At 38.7% G+C, this 17,883-nt stretch overlaps 1 protein-coding gene across 1 annotated transcript; it reads left to right on the top strand.

Moving 5' to 3' along the window:
* The first annotated feature begins 1,405 nt into the window (after positions 1 to 1,405).
* On the top strand, positions 1,406 to 17,837 carry LOC132258166 (helicostatins). The gene is made up of 3 exons (XM_059755307.1): positions 1,406 to 1,802; positions 16,242 to 16,676; positions 17,010 to 17,837. Exons 2-3 carry the CDS (start codon positions 16,265 to 16,267, stop codon positions 17,135 to 17,137), a joined length of 540 nt encoding a protein of 179 aa, XP_059611290.1. The 5' UTR covers positions 1,406 to 1,802; positions 16,242 to 16,264; the 3' UTR covers positions 17,138 to 17,837.
* The last annotated feature ends 46 nt before the right edge of the window (positions 17,838 to 17,883 follow it).

The raw sequence follows: 17,883 nt of genomic DNA, 5'->3' as shown, positions 1-17,883 counted from the left end.
ACATGTAAATGCACATCATCACAATTTGCATATTTTGAAAAACAGAAGCTTGACTTATTCTGAGATTATAGTTTAAGACAAGATATTTCAAATACGCATACAAATACATATCCAGGATTTATTCTTTTTCCTCACACTCTTCATGAACTAGGCTTGATTTGGCCTAACTTTGAAAATTGTTTGAGAATATTTGTATTTCATCTAACTCGGATAAGGACTTTCCCGAAAGACGCTACAATCATATTTACGAGTTTGTGGGTAATTTTTGTGTGAGAAGTGTCTCTTTCAGACGTAGTGGGATTAACCTAATATAAATATATGTATCTCTATATAATAGGATAATGTATATAAGGTACATTCATTTATCTCAATACTTACACCACACACTTTTCAAAAGAAGGAATGTATGTATATACATTTCTGGAGAATCCCATCGACTGCAAATTGGCTTTCGATTTCGATTATTTTTGATTATTCGACCCTAGTACAGAGCATATCGATAACGTAATAAGGCTTTTAGGGAGAATTCACACCCCAGCGGAATCGAATGATGATGTCAGAGACAGAAAATTAATATCGGTGATGGCATAAGAATTTTCTAATATTTATTGAGAAATCCAATTATTGCCATTTAATTGAGATATAAAATGCTTCTTGATGAAAAACCATCTCTTCGAGATTCTTAGTAAAGATGGTGATGTTTGTTTTACTCTTTCCAAACGCACAATGATTCCAAAAAGGTTCTTTTTCCGCATATTCTATACCATTAATTAAATTGTATAATGTACATTACAAAGCACAATGGTTAGGAAAACACTTTATTTCGCACAAATTGGTCATTATTTCTGATGACGCTGAAACATTTTTTTCTTTCAATTAACGTTCTGGTTCTTTGGCTTTTCATTAACTGCTGAGAGGAAGGCGAGCCGTCGGGCTATTGCAGATGGTTCTTGGAATATGTATTACGTCGATTGCAAGACAGTCTGGAAGGGTCAGTTACTGACCTGGGAGAAAAATGGATTCCGCGTGAAATGAAAGACTCCTCATATGATTCGGTCATTGTCTTTTAATTTCTAGTGAATTGTTGCATTCTATAGTAAATGATATTTGCTATTTTCAGACCATATTCTCAGAATTCTCACTATTTTCAACCCAGGAAATTTGATCTCTGTAGAGAGTCATGACACGAATGGCATAGAACGTTCGAGGAGAGCTTCGCAAGTGGGAGTTGTGGAGCTTTTAGCCGTGACTGAGGCAAGAAAGTCTGCACAAGAACTGCGTGCAACAGAGTGGTAGAAGATCATGCGCAACAGAGGCGACACTCAACTGTTGCTTCCAGATTCCATCATCGTGCCCAGAGTCTGGATACATAAAGGGCAGTTCAAGCGCCACTTCTTTTAAACAGTGTCTAGTCGTAGGACAACAACCACAACATCCATCCGCACCCGAAGAATTTGTCCACTCATTTAGTCATTTGAATTTAACTCAGACACTCTATTTCCCACGAGAGAAAAGTTGGCCAGCATTTTTTCTTTCTTCCACCTCTACAATTTCCTAATTGAAGAGGACAAGTTATTGGTCGGAAAAAAGGACATTCTCGCTGTGGAGGAGACATAGTGGTGAAATCTGTTGAATAGCTGTGCAAAGAGAAGATCCATATTTTCCAATTAAAATTGAAGTGACTGAAACAGACAATAACTCGAGAGTTCTTTCGTGGAGAGTGCATCAGGATTGAGAGCTTTCCAGATTTGCGCTAAGAGACTGCAGTTGGTGAAATATATCAACAAATTCAATTAAACAAGGTAAGGACCCCTCGAATGCTTCTAAATTCCTTTTGTGGTGATTGTGAGGAACATTTGTAAAATGACATGGCTAAAAATATGCAAGAATGTGTGTGGAATTTTGCATTAAAATCTGTGAGGCAATCGTAATGTCACACTTCTTAATACGCCTCAACATTCCTCTTGCCTCCTGCCACAGTGGAATTTTTTACATACCCACAATGAAATGCAGACTCACAAATGTGTACTCAATTTATGAAACTAGAAATAGAATTTAATTTCGTCTTTGTGTATAAATTCAAGGAATGTTACACCCTCCTTTCGAGCTTTGAATCCTCAGCGCACCAAATTAGGATTCTTCTCCGCTGAATAGCATCCTTTCAGTGTGCGAACATTGTTATCTGCGTTTAAATAGTGCAATATTCCATAGAAAATTGTAAGAGCAGCTTGTGCATAAAACAATTAAAATTTGCTAGCTCATTGTCTACTTCACTCTCGTTATATATTTTAGGAGAAAGATTTTGTGTGGGTTGCTAGAGATGCAGGTGTAATATTTATCTGAAAACTAGGATTAGTTGAACAAACTTCTAAACTATACTATGTCAGAATTTAGAATACAAAATTTAGCACTTCAGTAATAAAATTTCTGAAACCCTTCCCTCAGTATTATAAGAGATGATGTCAGGGCACGAGGATACATTAATATCAAAGGGGTTGAAAAACGCAATTAAGACACTTCTGAGTGATGGCTTCTGCGACATTATTCACCTCAAGGTTTGCTGGACCACGACACGGTCAAGCGAGTGGGTGGCTAAAAAGAAAGTGAAGCGTATCACATTTCCAATTAAACTTGCGTACTTCTCCACAAAGTGTGAAGTAAGAAAACGAAAAAGTCATTTCAATCAGGAATTCTAAGAGGCCTCGCCTTGGTAAATGTAAAACTCAATTTGCAATCCATTCAGACTAGCCAACTCTCGAATTTTTGTTATGCACTGTATCATCTTCAAATTATTACCAGTCACGAAGGACATCCTTGGGCTTTGGCATGAATTCATAATCATGCACCCTTAAAATGTAAATTTCTCCAACGGATGTCTTCTAAATTGACTCATTCAAACAGGTAAAGATTTTTCTACTAGAGAAACCATTTATTGAGTTGAACGAGAAATGCAATTCATGGCACTATTCTGTTTTAGTATCAAATTCAGGATATTTTATGTTTTCTTTAACGTTATTGTTTGAAAAAAACTTTTGCAGACTTTTCGCAACACGTATATATACATAAGTTTACTCAAATATCCACAGGTTGACATCCAATCTAGTTCAGATCCGCATAGTTTAATTAAAAATTAATTTGTTGTTTGTAAGAATTCATATCGCAATGAATAACTTTCATAATATCGCGGGTTTGAAAACAAAACTGGATATGGAAATAAAGTTTTCTTCTCCTTATTAAATTATTCCATAAGGACTTCATGTTCATTTTCATCCCACTGTGTGAATGTTCACAATACTATTCATTTCTGAATTGCTACAAAACTTACCAGAAAGCGTTTATAATATTCTAGATGGTCATAAAGTTACTTATTGTATACATAAAAGCCTATTAATTCGCATTGTCAATATGTAAATTTGTAGACTAACCAATATATTTTCTTTCCATAATCTGAAAGCGAAATAATTTAATGTCAATTTTAAAATTAATGGAAAGTCAAGAGCTAATATTAATATTCCGCAAAATTATTGGTTTTGTTTTCCGCAAAGTTAATTAAAATATAATATTTCCATTCCAAACACGCCAATGAATATCCAATAGAAAATCAATCAATGAAATGCAATAGCGACACCACCACTTATATTCTTGTTAAATCAAATAAAGGTTCTCATTACAGCAGTCAATTTTAACCAGCACACTATGGCTAATTGAAGTCAAATAATTATTCAGATTTTGCCATGAGGATTAGGCATTATTTCAGACGCACTCTAGGATTGGAATTAACTAATTAACTTTTCAAAGTTTTTTTTTATCACGTGAATTGCGAGTTTGAAGACACTTTTATATTCAATTTCGTGTTGGAATGAAATTTTTCTTCATTGTGTGTCAAAAAAAAGTGACAGGAAATTACCAAGAAATCATATAAAAATATTTACATTTATGATTCGTATGCTGAGTATGAGTGGACAATGCGGAAAATTTTAGGGTGGAAATTCAGCGAGTAATTCGGTAAGGGAGGAAATTGTTTTTCATTGTCTTCCAGAGACATCCTGAGTAAGGACAGAGGGGGCGTAAATAGCTTTATGAGAGATAAACATAATTGCATTTGCTCTGGTTGTTTTGATCTTTTCACGACGACGAATTCACTGAGAGAATTATAATGTTTGTCACTCATCTGGCGGAAACTATTGTCGATGTTGGCCAAAAAACACCTAAATATGAGAATTAAAAAGGAAAAAATGAATATTATTCAACCATTTTTTCCACAATAAATTCTTTGCGTTTTATTTCACTCTCCTTGAGCAAAGCCGTCTTAGATGGACATATCCTATGTCCCTTTTCCAACTCACTCTCATCTTCCATAGACGATGTCCCATCGTTATATTTCCATAATGCTTTGCACACTAATCCTGCGTTATTGCACATATTTATTGTTTTACAGCTCAAATTCACTCACGTTAAGTATCACTATCATTCTGAGAAGCGACAGAATGTGGGCGGACTTTTGAGGAATGAATAGTGAAATGGATAAACTATGGCTTCAAGTGGAAACTGCATTACAATAACTTGATACCGAGCTCTAAACTATATAGTTACGCTGGAACAGAATACCTCAGTGAGGTATTTTCAGCAAACGACCACATTTAGATTCCACACATAAATTCCATCCGTCCTAGACATTCATACTTCTTATGAGATATTCAGTGTTATACACATTTTTGGATCCATCTGGCTTGCATTTTTTACCAATAGCTCATCATAGCGTGGCAGGAGTGGAAAATATTTCTATTATGGGGATGGATTCACCGGTGAATTCGAGAGTGGTGGTAATTTACATTTTAAATTTCACACACGAATATTGTGATCATTCACTTAGGTAACTTTTTCGTTGCATTTTAAAGTATTTCCACCAATTTGAGTTTAAATTATAATTTCAATTATTTGCCAGGATTGGAGGTGAAATGAGAGCAAAGGCAATTTGCTAAAGTTGTAGGATGATTATTACCAAATGTGATGATTAGCCTTGTTGCTGAGTGTTATTTATTGATTCAGTCCTGTCTCACCGAATTGTGTAACAATTTCGCCACAATATCAATGATATTCCTCCACTGTTTGTGAATGCGGTCGACTGAAAACATACATGCTCGGACCAAAGCTGACACTAGGTTAATTTTCCGACCCTTGGACTGGGTCAGGAGGCGGAAGTGGCTGTGATTTGGAGAGCTGTTCACACTCACAGTCCCAAAACCGCCCGTTCTTGGCGCCATTTTTTATACTCGCCACTTTGACTCATCACATTTTCACCGCCCCAGAGGAACTTTTGGCCCCAATGGTGGGGCGAGGGATTAAATGGATGCTCTCCCATGTCACGAGATGAGTTTGCAGAAAGCGTTGCCCGTGCTGTTGTGTTTGTTGCCTCGCATACAATTTTTTTCACTTATGCCTCCATCATCGACCAGATGTTATCGCTATCTCCTGCGCTGTCTTTTATCATCTCGGGAATCAGTATTTCCATCTTTGGTGGATGGACCAGTCACGTAGAATCTTCCTGGCCACCCGGCACAGAGGAGCTGCGATGCCAGATATGGTTGGGATAATGATTACCAAACCACTTTTGCAGGACTTTATAAGAAATTGAAGGTTAACCAGGCGACAAGACACTGGGAACTTCTTCACACTTTAATATCCGCGAGCCGGCAATTAAGCGGAACTTTTATTACGCTCTCAGCTCTTTTTCCTCTACCCATCTTGCTAAATTAACATATTTCTTAATGTACTGCGAACGCCATCATCGACCGCCCTGCACTGTGTCACCCTTGCCAGGGCATCTCTGAGCTTTCACCCTCGATGAATTGGCTTTCACGAGCATGATAAGATGTCAACTTTCTCATCTCTATACAGCTCACCAACCGATGGATAAAAGTTTTTTTTTGTATGACGACGGAGTGTAGGTTAAAATTATGCTACAGGATACAAGATTTCTTTAGATATGAAAGCGGATTAGACTATGACTATGGCATTCAGTTGCGTCACGCAGTGAGGTCATAATCCTGTGAGCATGGCTTCTTCTCTTCCTACAATTTATTGCCAGAGAAACCTCATTAAGGCCACAAGCATTTGACTTTCGAGGAACTCCGCATTCTAGAATTAATAATTCCAAATACTTAGTGTAGAAATTATTTCATACGTTTCTGCTGTACATTGCAAGAAGTAGTAAAATCCCGGAAATTGATTTATAAGCGCATACAACGAAACCCCATCAGGTGGCTTTTGACTTGCAAATGAATCAATTCTTTGATTTTCTCATCATTAAATCCACAATCTCATAAAAATGTTTTCTAAGAAGACTATATACGTACAATTTTTACCTACGTTTTCTCCATTCATGGCAAAATCGACTGATCTCACCGGGAAATATGGTTGAAATAAGCGAGATAGAATGTGGTCTGAGGATTTTTAAAGATGCAAATAAGCAGTGTTTTAAAAAACACGGTGGGCGGAAAATTCCCCCATTTACTCAATTTCCCTTCGCACTCTTTTGAAACAATGCGAGGGTGAGTTTTCTCATCTCCAGACACAATTTCACGGGATTTCCTTCCATCATTCTCTCATCGAAACTTTCCTATAAGCAAAAATATTAATTGACTTATTGTGAAGAGTGAGACGGCGGATAAAGTAAACATCAATTATTATCGTCATCGACGGATGGGAGGTATTATAAGTTATAGGATAAAGTTTTCCCACATCATGAAGCTTGGGGAACATTTCGGCGGAAGCTGCCATGCGATGAAGATTATTGTCTTGCGCGATAAAGGGGGACTTTTGGAGAGTTTCACTAATTTCCCATCGGAATGGGGTATTCGCAGCATTTTAAACACAGGAATGGGTCTTCGCAGCGCAATCCTTAGCAATACAAAATCATTTTGTGGTGAACAATGTCAAATATTTACACGATTTACCACAGAATATTTGAGAGAATCTCTCCAGGCAACGTCTCATCCTTTAGTGGAGAAACAGTTGTGGCAAAAGCTCTCTATGACAAAAAGTCGTTTCATCTGTGAAGGAATTTTGAGATGTTGTGGACGCAGCAAAGCGCAAAACAGGTAGAAATCTACGTGATACGTTATTAAATTTGCGGACAAATAAAGTGAAGCGGAAGTGGAAACGCTTTGATGATTGGCATTTATTTTCCCAGAAGGAAATTATTTGAATTCATCTCTTTTAATATCGATTACGGGTTTGACCATTTGAAATCATTTCACTTCACATTTTGGTTCAAAGGAAACTACAATTATGATTGCGTCACAGATATTGAATTCATGTTGAGCTGCACCAGGGAAACTTTTCTAATCACCTGCAAACGCTTTTCATACAAATGATATCTTGCAACACCCTCAAGCTACACAATGAGAAATACAGAGGAGAAGTCACTTCCGATGCCATTTGCGAAATCATGCAGTAAAGATCTCATAATTTCCCAGACTAATTCTGAAACTGTCCTCAAAGTGGATAAAATTTAGAACATTTTCATTATAATAAGAGTTGATGACAGACAGTGAGAAATGTAATTAACTGACACGATAAATTTTCATTTCCGTTAATGTTCCACTTTGGCTTTCTATACGAGAGCTTTTCGGCAGACAATAAATTGAATTTTTGAGGAAAATTACGCACCTCACATTCGCTGTTTCAAACGTTCCGCGGATTTCAGTCCAGAGAAAGTTTTCTCTTTGGCCCTTCGTCTCAAACCCTCAATTTTCCAACCACTTGACTCTTCCCAACTCTTTTCGTCACGTCAATTGTGCTATTTATGTGGGCATGTGCTAGAGGGAAAATTCGCAACTCGAGGGCCACATAAATCTGCCATTGATGGTGCCATCGATTACATGTGTATCTCCATTAAATGAGTAAATGAACCTTTCCCATGGGAAAATACGCCCATAACACACAATATTCACTTTTCTGGTCTCACACTTTATGATTGTAGCCTTTTGTACACCAACTCGATACGCCCTCATCGTATCACACAATTTCCACGATGGAATTTTCATATCAAATGGCATTTCTTCTTTATCGCGTACTATCGATGAGGAATGAATATGATTTTTCGCTGATTTACGACACGCGAGAGAATGATTGGCGAAAATCAACTTATACCAATCTATATATGTGCATGTAAAACAGTAAAAGTGACAATAATAGAATAAAGAGAAATTTCTCAATCAGATTTGTTTTTACAGAGTCGTAATCAGCGTCAACACCCACATTTTTTCTCAATTTGCACAAGGCAAATTTGCGGTATAGAAGATTGTCATATTTTTATGGGCGACAATTACATTTCCTTGAGATGAAGATGGAGCATTTCGGCAGATGTGCGGGGATAACATGAAAAATTCACGAGAATTAGTCTGAAAACACACGCAAAGGTCACGTGGAGCCCCCAAGAAATTCATCCCTGCGCCATATTTCTCGAGGCGTGAGCTTTTTTGGAGGCAAACGAAAGTATTTGATCTCATCATTCTCATTACGCTGATATATCGTTACAGAGATTTCTACTCAGAAATGTGAGTCGAAGTGGCTGAAAGAGAATATTTAGACGTAATTTACGTAGCACATACGGAACTTTGACTATCATTATCTCGGGAAACCCGCCTCTGACATGAATTCGACTCACATATGAGTAAGGGTGAAAGTTGAGAGTCTGTTCATTGCAGAAATCACTCACTTTATTCGCCAGACGAGCGTAAATGTCTCCCCGGCAGAGAGATTTCCCTCTAAGAAATTCATCAAATTTCTTCAATTGGCCCAAATAGCATATTAGGCTGGATAAAGGAAGTGAATGAGGAAACACTGCCACATTGACACTCTTTTCCATCACTCCAGTCGGCGGTGTGGGTGGAAAATCCGCCCTCGTGTCACACACTTAATCTGGCTGTGAATTGGGGATGGGACAGATAGGCGCAGCGTGTGTAACACACGTTGATTCATCTTATTCGGAGCTAAAATGTGTGGCTGAGAATTTTAAGTAACTTCCAAGAACCGCATCCACCGGATCAGCTCATTCCGCCAGGCTAGAAAAGCTCCATCACTGTGATTTCGTCACATCACTTCCTTCGCCCGTCCTTTTTGCACTGTCTTTTGTGTGCTTTTCCTACTTAGGCGTCTCACAGAGGGATAGAAGAGTGAGGAAGTTTTGTAACTTGTGCAGACGCAGAAATTTGATATTATATGGTGTCAAAATCACATCACTTCCAGCCACAATCTTGTGTCATTCTCCTAAATCTTTCTATTTTTACCTTCCGCCAAGTACTTTTTGCCAGTATCATTCATTTCCTCCGCGTGTGGGCGTGTCATGCGAAAACTTCTGGCCAAATAATGGGGCCGAATTCAATAAATGGCACAAACTTGGTCAGTGAATTGGCCAATTGTCCGAAATTTGAGGACCTTTTGAGAAACTTTCACCGCAGAAATCATGAATTTTTATGGAATACCACGTAAACTTAATTTGTGATTCACATGTCACATCATATCGAGAGTCTTGACCTTACTTTATTTACTTGTAAATGATACCAATGGAATTTTCCCACCATTAATTTGGAGTAAATGTGATTTTCTCTGTGGAAAGGTGGACATTTCTTCTCCAGAGACAATTTTTTGTTCGCTGAACATATACAGCCCAATCTTCAATGAATTATTCCTCTTGCGAGATCTTATGAGAAAAGTTGAATGAGAGGATAACGTTACAAGAAAAGCTGAGTGTGACACAGACGTGAAAACATTCGTAAGCAAACCAAAGCTATTCACTCTCCAAAATCTTCAACGTGAAACAGAAACCCATAATAAAATACATAAATCCTGTACTGAGAGAAAAGTTTTAGTGTCGCAAATTTCTGTTAAAGACTTAATTTAATTTTAATTTTTTCATTGTCCTTCTCACTTTCGGTTACGCTGACTGCACAAGATTCTGTCCACTTTTATAACCACAGCATAAGAAAAGCGTAAAAAACAAGTGTTTTGGATATCTTCTCAGATTATGACCCTTCACAGTAATCCCTTAATTCATGAGGACACCGACCTGATGAGTGCGTTATTAATTGAGATTCACTGTCTCTTTAGATTACAAACAGCTTCTTTTTCCCGCCACATTGTGGAGCTTCTGGAAATCCTCTAGTGCTGTATATAATTAAGTGAGAAAGAGATTTGCGGAGGTGTTCTTTGTGGCATCCTAAGTGTTTCATATGACGCATTTTCCCGCCTCGAATTCACGTCACTGTGGGAATCCATTCGCCCCTCCACCCCAAACCGAAGGCATCACCCCAAAAATTACCACCAGTGCCAGTCCGTGGCACGAAGTCCCAGAGACGAGGGTCAGAGATGGGTGCGGGGAGGTTTATTGAATTTAAATTTATCCTATTTGCACCGCGATGAGATTGCGAAGATATCAATTAATTAGACAATTAATTTCATGTGAAAAGCGAGTTGGGAAAAGAAGAGCACCGCACGGCAAAAGGAAGATTCAATTGAGGATATTGAGCGCGAGGGTACACAATTTACTGTGAGGTTGAACACTCTGCAAACACTCACTAAATAAGCTCCAGTGTGGCTGCCTTTGTGAGCTTGTTCCTGGGAGAGTTACCGAGACGCTGTTGGCTGTTTCATTTAATTTGTTCACACAGAACACAAGACTCGTGTTAATTTACAATAAAACTTGAGAGCTTCATGTCCCTTCCAATTTATCCCATGATATGCGGGGGAGGACCTCCTTCAGGCGTCCCTTCTGGGAGTGGCATGCCAACTTCTGGATTTCACATTCAACAGATGCTGCGAAATGAAGGGATCAATTTTGCCATTTTCACTCTAATAAATTCCATCAAAATCCAATTGAGTGCTTCTCATGCAATTCACGCGACGCTTATCTCGTAAAATATCGAGGGATTGCACAAAAATGACTTAATATCGATGTCGTGCTGAGTTAATGCATTTCAATTTGTTCGCTGAACCATGAAAATCTCAGATGATAAACCCAAAGGGTTAATAGCTTTGTCGAGAAGCACGTTTAACCAGAAATTTGATTCAATTACAAATTACCATTATACAAAACCAGAAAATACACCCTCATAACAGTTGTAAGAGTGTTTTAATCAAGGTTTTAATATTTGAACATTGACCACACGAGAATGCCAGCGATGTAATATAAACTCGCGATGTGAATGCACAAACCACGCACTGAATTCTGTGCAACCATCAAATCAGGATAAGGGATTTCCCACTCTCACGCCTTCTTCAGACAATGAGAAAATGGCGTGGGTTTTCCATCGTTTTCAATTTAGCAAGTGTAAAAAGTTATGCTTTTTGCGCGCATTCTTGTTTGTCACGAATTGCGAATCTACCCACGAAGGCCGGAATTCGATAAAGACAAGCTTGTAAATAATGCGAGTGATAAATTGTAAACAAACTACATTTTATTTGTCAGTCGCAATCGCGAGGAAACACATGTTGGCGAGATATTTTTCACCGACGCACTGACGGATTCAGAGCACCCCAATTCTGCGTCACAGCCAATTTGCCGTGCCAATCAATTGAGGAATTGAGTATTGGTATTTGGATTGAAAATTGATAGACGGGTCAGGCGATTCAATTTGAATCAATTTGTATGAGAAATCTGGAGAATCGATAAAAAGCTCTCACAACTGCCTTTGGTAAAAATGATGATAAAATCGCACATATTAGACATTTTAATTTTCATAATGGTTTTGTGCATGCCATTTGCAAATTTTATTAGTAAGAGCTTACTTCCTACTCTCAGTACTCCCATGTTGCCATCACGATGGATATATTGCCCCGCGCGAAAGATGAAAGAATCTGGAGCGCCGGTAAAAGTTTTATGCAGCAAAGGTGGGAAGATTGCTAAGTGATGGGCGAAGGGAGTTTTTTTTCCAACTTGGAAGATAGATGGATCCTAAATTGTCTTCCAGTGTGCCAAGTATTTGACCCTATTTATCCTCTTTGACTCGTCAGATCACCCACGCAACCCGCTGAGAATTCACACAATTACCCCATTTCCTCTTCAATTCTCGCAATGCGTACCGGAATTTTCCTATCCAATGATACACATCAGTGGCAATGACCCAAAAAATCTCACCGTGCCAGAGAATATCTCGTCGAGGGTGGAATTCTTGGCATTCCAGCGCAGCCTATTACAGTAAATTTCCTCTGCAAATTAACGTTGCGGCCGCATTTATTTATAGTTGAAATAAAATAGCAGTTCAAGTGGTTGGAAAACACTTTGTCTCTTTTGTTTCATGCATATGAGAAATTTTAAAATATAAACACATACGATTTTATTCTCTCTATTTAACGACGTCAGCAGCGCAAAAGCTTCTCTGGGTCAGAAGTGGAGCAAACAAAACTACAGTGAATGACAGCATATGTTAGTTATCATCCTCAGGTGTGATTTGAAATGTTTTCACCTTTTTCAACATCATCGAGCCACTGCAAGAAAACGTAAACGAATGTATGTAGTTATGCGTTCATAACTTTCCTCACGCAAATAAAACCTAGCGAGTGAACTACATATAAAATATATATTTTAAGTAAACTGTTGATTTCTATGAAAAAGCGACCACAGAGAATTTGCCACGATTGAAGGAAAACAAGTTTGTTCCTTTGTAAATTTCCTGACATATCATATTTTGATCCTTATGACACACTTTACCAACGGATTTTATTTAATCTGTCCTGCGGAAAGTGTGTCATGATGCAAAGATAGCATCATCACCTGTGATATTATTTCACCATAGAAATTGTACACCTTTCTTCACTGTGATGAAAAATGAAGAGATTCTTAAATCGATTGAAATATCTTAAGATGCACTTTTCACACAGAAACTCTTCTGTAAACTCTTTTTTCTTCCATGAAGACAAAATCGATCTCGTGGCGCGAAATTATCTTAAGACAAGATAATTTGTAATTTTCTCCCTACGGTGCAATGCCCAAGAATGACGGCCAGCGCGACGAAGGTGAAGATGGATGAGAGTTATTTAGCAGGAATTAATTTAAAACATACCACCCTCAACAAGTGGCACATGACGTCCTCTCAGACACCGACTTGCAGCGCGAGGAAAGGGCAAATTTAAATAGTGTGTTGCTCACGGAATGTCTTTAATGGATGGCTGAAGGAAGGCAGGACGAGTTTTATGACTCTTCAATTGCTCCTGCACTTATTGCACCGACTTGCTATTTATTGCACCCGCTTCGAGATTTATTCTTGGCTGAAATCCGGATTGAGTGCTGCAAATGTTCCACTTTTCTCTCTCCCTCTTCCCCAAAGTATCGTCTCACACCCACAAAATTCACTCCACGCCAACCAACAATTCTGTCGCCGGCTTGTCCACAATTCACGGATGGATTTATGTGGATTTTGCGGATGTTAATAAAATCCCGAAGAGTCGATCGATTGTGAATCTCAAGCGATGAATCATTTAATGAATGACCCATAATTTTTAGCGCTTTTTCCCATCTTCTGCTTGTTCTTTCCTCCCTTGCAACAATAGACCTTTTGCTACTGCTTTTACGAGCTGATCGTTTTTCCTTTTTTAATGTTCAGCGATGCTTCCAATAACACATTTCGCATTAACACAGCATCGCAAAAAGAAATCGAGAAATATTAATAAGTGTCTGCGGGGGAGGCGACAATAGGGCAGTAATTGTGTATTCATAGAGCAAATATTGGGTGCTTTCCGACGGGAGATAAGATTGGAATGATGTGAAAAGTGATTATTTTTTCTCAAGAAATGTCGGAAATCGATTAGAAAATGAGTTTTTAATTTTTCACTTCACTAGTCGACTTTTTTTTCTTATTGTTTTAACGATGGTGATTTGGGATTTGAAATCTCTTCATAAATGTGCCGCTTAAGCCCGAAATCGATCAAGATTACCTTAATTAAGAGACGTTTTGCCAAATGAGAAGTATTTAAATTTCTTAGCGACATATAAATTGAAAACATCCAGATGCTTTGCTCTTTCTTGGATTCGTCTTCGCGACATTCTCTGGGGGAGGAACTTTTCACGTGACTTCATAAATGTTTGCCATATTCCCTCAGTGTGAAAGTAGGTGGAAGAGAGCGAGGGAAGATTGTTCAGTGAGAAAATTCCATCCTTTTCACCCTATCATTCACTGTGCCGCGCAAAAATCCGATTAATGCAGGTTGTTTTCTACTTGAGTAACAAATTAAAAACAGATTTAACTTTCACTTGTTCATCACAAGGGACTTGTTGGGGGGTGTTGCTGAGGCGTGGGTGTGAGTTTTCGCCGTCAAATAATTAAGTTTGGAAAGAGTGCTGATGCTGGAGGATGAATATCATTTCTTGGCCGGTTGATCTCTTTCGAGAATTCGCCCCGGAATCCAAATGGCGGGGCGGTTGAGCCACGAGTGTCGACGGCACCCTACTTAGTCATCCCTCCAGCTCGGCGTAGATGAGTGATGGGGCGAGTGGGATAATAGAGTTGGATTGCTGTGTAGCGATAAATGAGACTGTGTGGTGTGGTGCCGGATCATCCTGGCCTTTTGTCTACCAGTCGTGCCTCGTCCCTCATAAACAGTGACAAAACAAACATATTGTATTTAATCTTAAACATTCCACCCGCTTTGTCGTCTTCAATTACACGCACGGAGCGTATGGAAATAATACTTCCTCGATCTGTGCTGCATAATAAATCATACAAACAGCTCGTGCTCCGTGCTACACGAGATGGAGAATGATATTTCACTCAAGATATTTTTCAGACACACTGGCTGGTATCCCTGTGCAGGGTCAAGCAGACTTTTTCACCTCCACGACTTTCGTCACAATAAAATTCCCATTCATCCTCGTTAGCTCAGAAAGTTATGAGCGCAATGGCAAAGGAAGAAATAATCAGCTTAGTAAGATAGGGTTTGCATCTCTAAAGCACGCGTGGTGAGGAAATATTTTAGGGAAAATGAAACGCATTGCATAAAACTTCGTTATGTGGAAGGAGAGTTGTTTTATTTGAATTGATTATTCCATTAGGCTAGCAATTTGTCGCGAACACCAAATCTCACTCCTGGCTGGAAAAAGCCGAGAAGAGATGGAGGCATGAGGGCACAATAAGTGACAAATTGAGACTTTCAGAGCATCTTCGTCAAAATGGAAATCATTTTTCTTTGTGACGCTGTCTCGGGGAGGCTTTGCCCCCATTTTTGGGCTCTAATTGAGGGTAGCGAGAGACCAATTAATTATGGCGGGAGTGTCCGGATGCTGAGTGCTTGAGAACTTGCAAATTATTCCCACACTCGCCCGCCCTCTAATTGCCGACAACGCTGGAATGCGTGACGAAAGGAGTGAATTGCAAAAGGGGGTTAATTGAAAGTTCGCCAGAAGTGACGCACTGATGAAGAGGATTCTGCGGTTGGACAAAAGTTCAATTCACAGTGATTAATTGTGAGGAGTGTTGTGACCATCCAGTCCGATGTATCTCAATTATCTATCAATCATTTCACTGGCTGGCATTTTCTACGCATTTGACATTTTTTTTCTCTCTCTGTTCGATAAATATTTATCATGTCCTATCAACTTGTGAGATGGTTTTCTATTTCCTCCACAGTTCAGATGATCAAACTTTAATATCCGGAAGGGACATTTTTGAATAAATTTTATCGCCGAAAATGATGGGATGTTGTCTATCTCATATTTTTCTTCTTCATTTGTCTTGAGAGAAAGTTGCGTAAGCAAGTGCGAAAAAGCTGGGGGAGGATCGAAGTTTGGGTGTGAAAATGAATGGAAGGATTGAAATGAGTTTGAAAAGTAATTTTGTCAAAGTGTCTCCCACAGTCAATCCACTGAAGCGACAGGGAACATTTAATAATATTTTTTTTTCCCACGTCAAGCGTGTCGATTGCGTTAATCGAATACCAACATTTTTATGCTCCACGCGCGCGCCAGGACAAAGGATATAATAAATTCGTATGCAACGCTACACAGTTTTGCAGTAAAAATGGAATTTTCAATTGCGTCATCAGCACTTCCCGTGATTCTATTTCCATATTTCCTGGAACAATTTGCATTGCTGCGCCTCATTGGGTGGCAAATCATAGTGTTGGGAGTGAAAGGATCAGAACTTCGCAGAAGAATTTCAATAATTCAACTATTTAAGCCTTGATTTAAGCTTATTAAAGATATGCATCGCAATTAAACACAATGATTTTCCATTTTCCCATTTCAGTGTCAATTTCCAGTCACACAAGAATGCGTCCAATTCTCATCCCGCTGTTTCTCCTCGGTGGCTTCTGCGTCGCAGTCTTTGCCACGAGCGATGCCCTCAATGACCGCGAAGACTTCAATCTCAACGCACTCCTGCAGCCCAGTGGCCCTGGCAACGCAATCCCGCTGCGAGACCTAGAAACACTCGTGGACAAGAAGGCGGACCGCTACGTCTTTGGCCTGGGCAGGAGATCCGATCCGTACGCTTCAGCCGCCGAGTCCTCCGGCGGCACCATCAAGCGACTCCCCATGTACAACTTCGGACTGGGCAAGCGAGCCCGACCCTATGCTTTTGGCCTGGGTAAGCGAAGCGGCGGCGACGAGGAGGAGTACCAAGACGCTGTTGACGCTTACGAGTCATGGCCAATGATGTATCCTGTTGCCGAGAAGCCTGACGGTGAGTGTTTCACAATAATATGCCGCATAATTGACACGGTGGCTGATAAAATTCACGCTGTGTGCCCAAAATTGTCCAATTGACAAATTTTGCACAACACCTGATGAGTGCTATTAAGTCAAGTGTAACATATTGTAATTTAATAAACATGATTTCCGCGGAAAATCACATTTCACACAATTAGTGGCAGTGTTTGATAAATACGTGGGAAGTTCACAAACGAAAATATGCATCTCTATTAAAGCTGCAACTGTTTTGCAATAATTAAAATTTAGGATCAAACTCGAGGGCGTCATATGGAGAATGCTAACGAGAGAATATTAATGTTTGCAGCATTGGACATCAAGAGAGGTCGACCATACAGCTTCGGACTGGGCAAGCGGTACATCATGACGAAAAATGCTGAACCCGTGGAGAGAAGATCAGCTTCGCGTTACAATTTCGGCCTTGGTAAGCGTTAGATAAAAAACACCCAACATTAACGAGTAAAGAGAAGTGTAATATTTGGAAGGAACAGAGAGAAATAAGATCATTAAACTATCTGTATTGTCGTTTAATTTTTACCTCTCCTCGATGGCTTGTTTTAAGTAGAGACAAAAACTTGTCACATCTGTCTTCGACAGTATTTGTTTATCAAAAATGAACTATTATGAAGCAAAGTGAACATGAATTATATCTTAAAGTGTCCATTTTACTGCTCATTGAGATGAAAATAGGAATATTGAGAATTTTCTTCCTCAGCCTCTCAGTGACTGTCAAGTTGCTGGTGAAGAGAAAATCTTTGTAAACATATTCCCCTCTTAATTATAACAAAAAAATATTTGTAAAATTATCGTAGTTGTATCATAATAACAAAAGAAAAAAAATTGTGTTTCAAAGTCTTTTATGTCTGAGCCAAAAGTGAAAATTGTGTCATTCTAAGAAAAAGGTATTAACTTAAAAATTCTTAATCGCAGAATAAATTAATCAAGAAGAAAAAAAACACAACCATATTATTATCTGTAAAAACAAATAGTGACAAAGAATATCTTACAGAAGAAAAACATGAAAAAATTTATTTAATAACCATTTAATCCTAATGTTAAATTTAGATTACAATGCAGAAGGTGGAATAATATTATTAAAGATCATACTGCAAAGAATATAAATTCAATAAAGTTATTGTCTTTTAGTAATTTTATCATGATTTGACAAACAAATTTCTGAG

Source organism: Phlebotomus argentipes, unplaced genomic scaffold, assembly GCF_947086385.1.
Source record: "Phlebotomus argentipes unplaced genomic scaffold, Phlebotomus argentipes genome assembly scaffold_4, whole genome shotgun sequence".
NCBI classification, from domain to species: Eukaryota; Metazoa; Arthropoda; class Insecta; order Diptera; family Psychodidae; genus Phlebotomus; species Phlebotomus argentipes.
This window is presented reverse-complemented; position numbering and strand designations above follow the sequence as displayed.